The sequence below is a fragment of the Centruroides sculpturatus genome, unplaced genomic scaffold (genome assembly GCF_000671375.1).
Source record: "Centruroides sculpturatus isolate CEXI.00-Female unplaced genomic scaffold, Cexi_2.0 scaffold174, whole genome shotgun sequence".
NCBI classification, from domain to species: Eukaryota; Metazoa; Arthropoda; class Arachnida; order Scorpiones; family Buthidae; genus Centruroides; species Centruroides sculpturatus.
Genome location: NW_019384420.1, coordinates 725,134 through 734,764, shown reverse-complemented (window position 1 = coordinate 734,764; position 9,631 = coordinate 725,134). Strand labels below are relative to the sequence as shown.

The 9,631-nt window shown below is 36.4% G+C and overlaps 1 protein-coding gene across 1 annotated transcript in view; it reads right to left on the bottom strand.

The window, feature by feature from the left end:
* Positions 1–8,234: 8,234 nt before the first annotated feature.
* The window catches only part of LOC111619357, a 2,749-nt gene continuing 1,352 nt past the window's right edge, over positions 8,235–9,631 (bottom strand). Inside the window, exons 2-3 of the mRNA XM_023361067.1 lie at positions 9,511–9,597; positions 8,235–8,401 (exon numbers count right to left, since the gene is read on the bottom strand). Of these exons, the coding sequence (XP_023216835.1) occupies positions 8,235–8,401; positions 9,511–9,597 (254 nt within the window). The remainder of the gene's footprint in view (positions 8,402–9,510; positions 9,598–9,631) is intronic.

Sequence of the window (9,631 nt, the reverse complement as noted above, 5' to 3'; positions counted from 1 at the left end):
GGAAGTAGGACGTGGGCACTGAATGTGTCCCCAGCCGGCGTTGTAATAACCGTCGATGGTTAAGTAGTTAGATTATATACGCTGGAAGAGGAGATCGGATCGGAGGTCCGGGTAGCGTAACTGGCAACGCATCTGCACGGTAAGCAGGAGTTGTGGGTTCGAGTCCCGCTCCGGGCCGATTTTTTCTCCCAGCGGTTCCAAATTATTTAAATTAATTAAAATTATTTATAATTATTAATATTAATAAGAGATGGCGCCTAACGCTTACCTCTAGTACCAAATTGATTACGTAATTTATCTAATAAGTAGCATAAAACTAGCCCGATAGATTTTCGGCAGTCTGTTGGTTGTAGCTATGTGTATGTATATGGATATTTTTGGTCATATATAAATGTTAGTGTTTAATTTCGAAGTCTTCCTTTAATTGATTTTGATGAGAGGTATAGTGGAGATAAATCCATCACACCTATTTTGAAAATAAAATTTTATGAGTTTTGTATGAGATAACCGACGATTCCACGTCTTCGTCTACCCTTGCGTTTGTTGGAATGTTGTTCACATAAATTAGTATGATGGGTCTAGATCGAAGGGGTGGCAGAGATTTATTTACAAATTTACAAACTCGTATATTATCTAGCCAATGAAAATTGAGGAGTATTTTAAAGGTATGAGAGAAGTAATTGGTGGTCTCTTTCAAGTATTATATTTTAAATTAAGAAACGAAATTTTGTGAGAAATTAACTTTTATTGATCTCCGTTTTACATGAATAGTGATAGGACAGTTGTGTTGTAACCTGCGGAATTGACTCAACTATAAATTATTTTTGACTCCCTGTATTTTTGGTATTGTCGGTCCCTATTGCTTGATTTGAAATAATTGTGTACTTAATTTGAAATCCCCAACGTCAACCGTCCAATATTTATTTTCTTCCGCCTTTGTTTATCCTTCAGGACTTGAGAAAGAATGGTGTATCTGATTATCTGTTTCTTCTTGGCAGTGTTCTTTTTGAGAAAAAGGGAGAGATTAACATCTGGTTACCCTGATCTAATCTCTGGAGAATAGGAGCTGTATTTCCAGTGAGGAGGCAATCTTCACTAGTCCTGAGAAGTACAATTATAATAACTGTATAACTGTGATATCATAATAACTGTGATATCTTCTTGCCGGGCATATTCTCCACATTTTCCTTCCGACAGGACTAATTTGAACCTAAGTTTGTGAAGAGATTGTTTTTATTTACCACAGGGAACATTTTAATAATCTCCCCTAATTTTAGTGTATCATCTTGAATAGGTGTCATGAGAATGGAGGAGTATAGAAATTTTCCTTTATCGTCAATTTGGACTGGAATCGTCATACAAAATCCTTCTCCTCCAATTTTGAAGGGAAAAATACCCAAGGTATAATAATCTTGTGTATTATCATCAGAATTATTGTGTTTCACTATGGTATCGTCAGAATTTTCGAGGGTAGTTGCAGACGTCCTCACTGATTGAAGATTGGGACCCTTCATCAGTCAAGTTGTCCGTTCATGAGATAAATAAAAGTATATAAATTTACTAAGAAAGGCAGGTACCTAAAAGAAAAACTAGCTAGAAGAAAAGGAAGCATGTAGTGTTGTTATTATTTGCCTACTTGTCAGGAAGACTCTCCTTGTCAACCGAATTACTCTTCTCACTGATTGAAGCTTGGGACCCTTCATCAGTTGAATCATTTACCTAGATTCTATGGAAATAGATTTCCTTTTGGATGAATTACTAGAAATTAAAAGTAAAAGAACGGAATACAGCAATGGCTTGAAGATAAGGGAGTACGACTTGATTATTATTGTTATTTTCCAATTTGACTATGGAGTAAGAACCTTTCCTTCAATAGTGGAGTAAGAACCTGTCAGAGGTCAAGTAAAAGTCGAAATCATACTTCCTCGTTCATGTCACTCTTCATGTTTGAACCTAGGCCATCACGACTCGTTATTTGACGATGTCCTTCGTTTATTAATGTGTATTAACCTCTCTGTTTGAAGATTGGGCCCTTCAGCTAGATGAGTAAGAAACAATCAAGATATTCCTGGTAAGATGAGCCATGTCCCTCAATTCATCAAATACGATGAACTCCTAACGCAGTGCGGAACCAAATATGTGGAGTCCTTACTCTTCAAAGTCTGTGTTTTCAAACTTAGTAATAAAATGGGATATGATTCTCACCTAGGTGAAACAAAATTTTTGTAATGGAACACCTGAAATCTAAGATTTGTCCCCTTCTTTGTGTTTCTTCGCCTGCGTGTAAAAATTGGCTTGGTCGTAAAATGTATATATATATGTATATTTATACCATAAGAGATACCAATAATAGTAGATGGTTTTTAATCTTAAAAAGGGATATAGACGATAAAGTCTTTATCCTCGTTACAAGGTCTTGGAAGAGCATCTTTCCTTCGTCGTGGGACACGAAGTGAAATTTACATTCTCATTTTTAAGAAAATATAGCAAGTAAGAAATTTTGAAGGGATTGGATGTTGGCCTAGAGTTGCGTTTTGTGACAGTAATTTCATCCTTCTAACTTCTGGTGTGAGATAGCCGTAGGTACGTAACCACCGTTACGCCACTTACGGACTCCCGAATGTCATTTGAACCTGAGGAGTAACGTTGCATATCATTTCTTGCTTGAATGAAGTTGACTGACAAATAAAGAAAATTTTCCAGAGCCATATTTTCCTTGAAACTCAAACGTTTCCACTTATATGAGCAGTTCTCTTAGACCACATGATGTTGTTGAAGTTCTTGAATTTGAGAGAGAAGATAAGAAGGGACCTCTCCACTCTTTAATCTCTTCTTATAAGGCGTTTAACAAATTCTGATTAAGAAGAAAATACTTGGGGCAAATGTGATTGTACTTGTAAAATGTATTGCAGCTCCTCGTCTTTCTATGTTATAAAATGGCTCATCTTAATAGTATAGGCGTTGGCCTTTATGTATTTTGCCTCCCTTGAATTCTGGGTAACGTCTTAGATCCCAAGAAAAATCCTAAGTTCTTATAGGAGGGCTGTACTATTTGATCCTAATCATCTACCTCCTTAATCCTCCTATCCTTTCTTATGGTAGGTGGAAAATGAATCTATTGCAATCCAAATTAAAATCTAAGTTACCCTCCATGTTGAGTACGGATCCATTATCAGGTAATCATTTGAGCTACGTCCAACCTATTGTGTATCATCCATCTTTATCTTCATTGGAGATAGAGACTTTTGAACCTTATTACCCAGTTGTATGAGGAAGAAAGAAATACTTCCCACATCGAAATTAAAATCCAAATTGCGCCTCCATGTTAAGTTCAAATACATCTTGTGACATTCTTTTTGCGTCTGTTTTTCTTACGAATATCTGCGATAGGGAGACAAAAAGTCACTTAACTATTTGATCCCTATGGACTCCTCTTCTATTCGGTTTACGCATCTGTTTGGAATATTCATGGGTTTTTCTTAAAGAAGAAAAAGAAGCAAGCACCCCAATTTGATGTCACACAAGGAGCTTCAAGGCATTTTCATGTAACGACCTAATTTTATTTGGAGAAAATTATTTATATATATATATATATATTTGTGTATGGTCTCTTTCAACATAATTATTTGGGGAGCCTAACTTTATTGATTACCTGGTACCAAGCCTATGCTTTTTGGAACCCTTTTCTCGTGAATCAAACAAACAAATAGGCGGAAACGGTGACATTACAGGATCGGCACTGGTTTCCAGCGATTCCTTTGAATGGACATATAACTGCGATGATAAAACGATTTCTTTTCCAAATCTCCCGAGAAGAATCCTTTCCTGAGGCCATCATATGACCAATTTTTCAAAATACCGTAGTACCTTTTACTGATGACTTTCTCCAGTGATTATATGTTCCAAATTTTTGTTCAATTGGTGTGAGAGAATTATCTTAAATTTGACAAGAGAATCAATGGCTGTTTTTACCAATTTTAGGAAGACATTTGAGTCAGAGAAGCACAGGATTAATGAAAGAATTCACACCTCCCTTCCTAATCCATCTCATCACCTCTTCTATACAAATGACTTTGAACTATTGAAAAATGATAACCGAATTTTCCACACAAAATTTATAAAAGATGTGAGATTAGCCTGGATGTAAACAAATCAATCTTATAACACGTGGATTAACACGCGTGAAGTGATCTTGATAAGATTCAAGGAGAGAGAAATTCCCTCAACCACCATTATTTTATATCACTGTCTTGGCAAGGACATCGTTTCTGATTCTTTCTTTATAAGGAGATTATGCTGCTATTCCGAAAAAGGTCTTGATAAATTCAATTTCCTTTGTCGTTTTTTTTGCTAGTTTATTTCTTTTGGAGATACGCAAGAGCGATCCTGGTGGTCTAAATCCAATTTGATTTCTCGATCTTGGAAATTTCCTATATGAGAAAGGAAATGTTTATACATTCCGTTCTCTGTTCACTCATATCTCTAGTTTGTAAGTTAGTATTAATAATGAGAGGAGATATCACTTTAAGAGATAAAACCCCCACTCTTATAGACAATATAAAACGAATAGAGTAATAATAAGGTCCTATATATAATATTTTAAATATAAGAGATAGAATCCTTGTTAATAACTTAATAATAAGTAAGAGATAACTTAATAATAAGAAAGAGAGAGAGACTTTTAAAACGAAATAAATTTTGTCCAACATACATACCTGCAACATCACTTTTGTGAATATTCAAATCCCAAGCTTGTACACAGGCATAAAATTTCTGAAGACGATTGATTCTGCGATACTCCCACAAAACTTTTAAGGGAGAAAAACATACTTTTCTTCCCTAGTGCATGATGAGCTATAAACTTTTAGCTATTCTGTGACTAGATATGAAGACAACATGTGATCGTCCAGAACCAATGAGAATACCACAAATAAACGACGTCATCAACAGATGTGCTTCAGAAAGACTTACAACTAATGTGTTTCAAATGTGTGCCAGATGTTTAGGAAGAACAAAGAAAACTTAGTACCTTTTAAGAACAATTTTAAAAGGACATAAGGAAACTATTTTTGAATGTACACCCCACTCCAGTCAAGTTATTTTTAGAACCTTTGATAAAGGCAAGACTAGAATTCGAGCACCTAATGAACCATGTTAAATTTCATCGTCGATTCCAGACAAGAAACTTATGTTTATTTTGTTTATTTTAAATTTTTAATTTGATGAATTGTTTATTATATTATATCAATGTATTTTAATTTTGAATTTGATTTAAATTATTGTATACCTTTAAAATATTATTATTATGTATAACGCCTTTTCCAGAGAGAGAGAGAGCAATTAGAACTCATGTATTGCTGTGAAAAATCACGCCTTCTTTAAATGTAGTGTGATTTTTGAAGATAAGGGAGTAATGTGAAACCTGAAAGGCCCTGGGTCTAATTTAATAATTTTTATTAATAATGTTAAAATATTGTCACCAAATATTACTTCATTTTGTGAGAAAACTAACGTTTTGGATGTGGAAAAAGATAGATAACAGATGTTACTTCCTTTGAGGGAAGTCCATACATCCTTTGTTTTTCCCTTATCCGTTAAAAATCTCGCTCAGATGGGCACTATCTACCCCTCTTTGATTCCACTTTCATCCGTTCACATGAAAGAGTTTCTAGCAGATGATTGGTCGTAAATCAGGAGATATAAGAAAAATTTGTCAGAATTCGAGGAGTTCAGCGACAGATCGGAAAGTGTCCAAACTCCACACATTTTCCTCCTGATGACCAACGCCCTTAGACGATTCACATAGAAGAATTCCCAAGTCAACACTTAGAAGTTATACTTTGACTTTGTGCACATATCGATCTCCCATGATAAGAAGTAAATGAACTTTATCTCCAAAGTGTCCCTTGCCTACAGAGAAGAAAACGAACAACAACTAAAACAGGTTGTATGTTTCTAACGATTTTGTGAGCTCTCTCTCTCGATCGCGCATTGGGTATAATATAAAGTCTATATATCTCTCGATTTGTATCTTATTTGTAGTAGTTAAATCTCTCGTTCATTAGTATTTTGTATTAGTTTTTATTTTCTTTGGTTTTATTAAATTTATTGTTGTTTGTTTATCAAACGAAATGACTCTTAATTTGTGTCTGAATCAGATCTCATACGCGTGTTTGTCCGCGAATCGATAAATTGACAAACTGGTGTCAGCCCTGACAAGCATCTGGACTTCACAGTTCAGATCCACTAGCGGTTATCGCTCTCCTATAAAACTTTTAAGATCGGATCTCTCAATCCGAAACTTTGGAGACAGATTTCGGATAATCTGTGCTGATTAAGTGGTACGAACAATCCTCCGTGGATTAGAGTACCCCCGGCTACTCTCACACATGAGAACGGATTAATCGTTTTTACATTACTTCTTATGGGAAAGGTTGGTTTGGTATACGTCCTATTCGGTATAAGTCCAAACATCGGGAACGGATTAAGGTTGTATACCGAGGTTCCACTGTAACTTTATTCACAGAATCCAGCATGGCTTTCGGACCAGCAAATCTACCATTTCAGCAATAGGTAACGTCACAAGGTACATCAAAAGGGCCTGGGACCAAGATAAGTATGCCCTCCTGGTCAGCATAGATTTCAGGAAAGCATTTGATCATCTCTAGTGGCCATCAATCAAACACAGTCTAAGGGATGCCAAATGCCCTAAAAACATCTGCTTCCTTCCTGACAGCTATCTAAAGGATAGGAAAGCTGGATACTTCTCTAATGGACTGATTATTGTTAAAAATGTGAACCGAGGCTGCTTCCAGGGATTATGATGTGGGCCAGGAATTTGGAACCTGGCATACAACAATCTACTTAATACAATTGCTGGTACTGAAGAAATAAGAATACAGGGATTTGCTGATAATACCCTTCTAATGATAAAACACCAAAACTGTAATGTCCTACAGGCCAGTGAAAACGAAATCCTCCAAGATAAGTGGAGTATAAATCAAAAATTGCCAATAAACCATCAAAAATGTGAAGCCTTGATCTGCACCAAAACAAGTAGATAAAAACAACTACAATGCCCCCTGAGCCTCTTTATAGAAAGGCAAAAAATCAAAATAACGGGCAAACTAAAGAACTTGGGAGTGCTCCTCAATCCTACTTTAAGCTAGAAGCACATTGAAGAAATATGCAAAAAAAATTCACCAAAAATCCAACATGCTATACCACATTGCTCAGAATTGCTTTGCTCCAATGCCATGGGGCATTGGAGCCAAGCAATGTAGCATAATTTACATGGGCTCCATTGAGCCAGCACTGTTATATGTAGCACAAGTATGGGGCAACAGAGCAAACCTTGTTCACAATAAGAGAAAACTCCTTTCTGTCCAGCGTAGTTTTGCCATCCAGGTATGTAGGGTGTACCAGACTGCCCCTACGGACGCTTTGTGACCTTGGCTGACCCCCATCCACATTAAAATCAGCACTATTGTGACGAAATGGAACCTAATTAATATGAATCAAAATCACGATACAGGAGACCGGCAAAACAGCTGCTATAGTCAGCCACTCTCATAAATACCCAGAACTCTTATGGTATTATTATATACCATACTAGACTAGAGACCAAGTATCACCCCACAGATGATACCATGATTCTCATCAATACTGAACAAGAAACAACTGGAAAAGACACAGACTGAGGTGTCTACACTGATAGTGCCAAAAATGACAATGATACAGGAGTAGCGTTTGTCATCTATAATGAAAAAAACCGAGAGTATTGACCATGAAGAATACTACAAATTACAGGCCCACTGCTCCAATAATCAGGCGGAGCTTTCGGCTATGTACAGTACATAGCTCTAAACGACTATTACAACAAAAAGTAAAACAATATGTTGGCACAATAATCTTTCCAGACAGCTGCTATGTACTAAATGTGATAGTAGGGACAAGCAATTATACTTTGACTGGAGTCAAAACAAAACACCTAGCTTATAACCTAAGCAAAGGACGCAACATCTCATTCTTCTGGGTCCCCAGTCACAAGGGCATCAACGGCAATGTAAGAGCTGAGGCCCTGGCCCGCGTATGAAATTTTGAGTGGGTTTCATGGCAGTAAATACTTTTCCGTCTTGGATCTAAAATCTGGTTATTTTCAGATTGACCTAGACCCATCTGTACGTCATGTATATGCCTTCTTGACTGCTTGGGGAAAGTATCAGATGTGCCGCCTACCCCAAGGAACAAACAACAGTGGCCGTTTCTTTCAGGGTGTAATGTCCAATTTCCTGGCACCATTCATTGGAATCAACTGCTATGTATTCCAAGATGACATAGTCCTCTTCTCTAGGTCCTTTGAGGAACATATAACGCTGCTTGATAGGGTTATCAAAATTCTCTATGGAGCCAATCTTAAATTACACCCAAAGAAAAGCAAGTAGGTGGTCAAAGAAAAGCGATACCAGGGACATTATCAGCCGTGAGAAAGTACTCCCAGACCCAGATAACGTGCACGCGATTTGTGAAATCCAACCCCCTAGTAATATCAAAGGCATGTGCAGTTTCTTAGGCATGGTTGGCTTCTTTAGGAATTTTATTCCTAATTTCTCGGACATTGCATTACCATTGACGAATTTGACAAAGAAGAAAAGTAAATTCAATTGGGATAGTAATTGCCAGATAAGTTTTGAAAGATTTAAAGTGTTGTTAACAAAACCTCCCCTATTAAAACACCCCAATTTTTCGTCCCCTTTCCATTTATTTACTGACACATCAAACGATTGTGCAGGTTACGTTCTAGAGCAGATAGAAAATGACACTTTTTTTCCTGTAGGCTATTTTAGTAAAAAAATTTAGTGGCTCGGAAATAAACTTTTCTACGATTGAAAAGGAATGCTTAGCAATCATATTATCTTTCTGGTTGGTTGGTTAAGGTTTTTTGGCGCAAGGGCCCTTTAGGCCATGCTGTGCCATGACAAAAGGTAAAATATAACAAAACTAAATATATATAACACAAAATATAAATATGACAAAAAAACGTGAATAAAAACAAACAAACAAAACAACAAAATAGATATAAGCATATAATAAATAAATAAATAAATAATTAAATTTCTTTATAAGTATTTACGACTTTCAAAAAGTTCAGTATCTTATCAAGATTTGGCCTCTGGCCCAAAATCTCTTTAAAACTTGCATTTCCAAAATGCTGTCTACGTATCCTCTCAGAGGCAATGCAGTTGTAAAGTATGTGTTTAACACTTACAGTACAGTTACAATATTGGCATAATGGCTGATCTTCACCCTTCAAAAGGTACAGATGAGTCAACCGAGTATGCCCAATTCTCAAACGAGTAAGAATTACTTCAGATCTCCTGTCATACTGTTTATTACGTGTCCAATTTTCTATATTCGGCTTGATCTCGTGTAGTTTATTGTGGATTTGTGCATTCCACATGTTTTGCCATCGCTCTGCTAGTCGTTTTTTAACAACTAGCTTCAAATCACCTCCTTCAATAGGCATTATATGCTGTGAAGGACTAGCTGCCTTTGCAGCTGCGTCCGCTTCTTCATTTCCTTTTATACCTACATGGCCTGGGACCCAACAAAATTTTACAAAGAAATTACT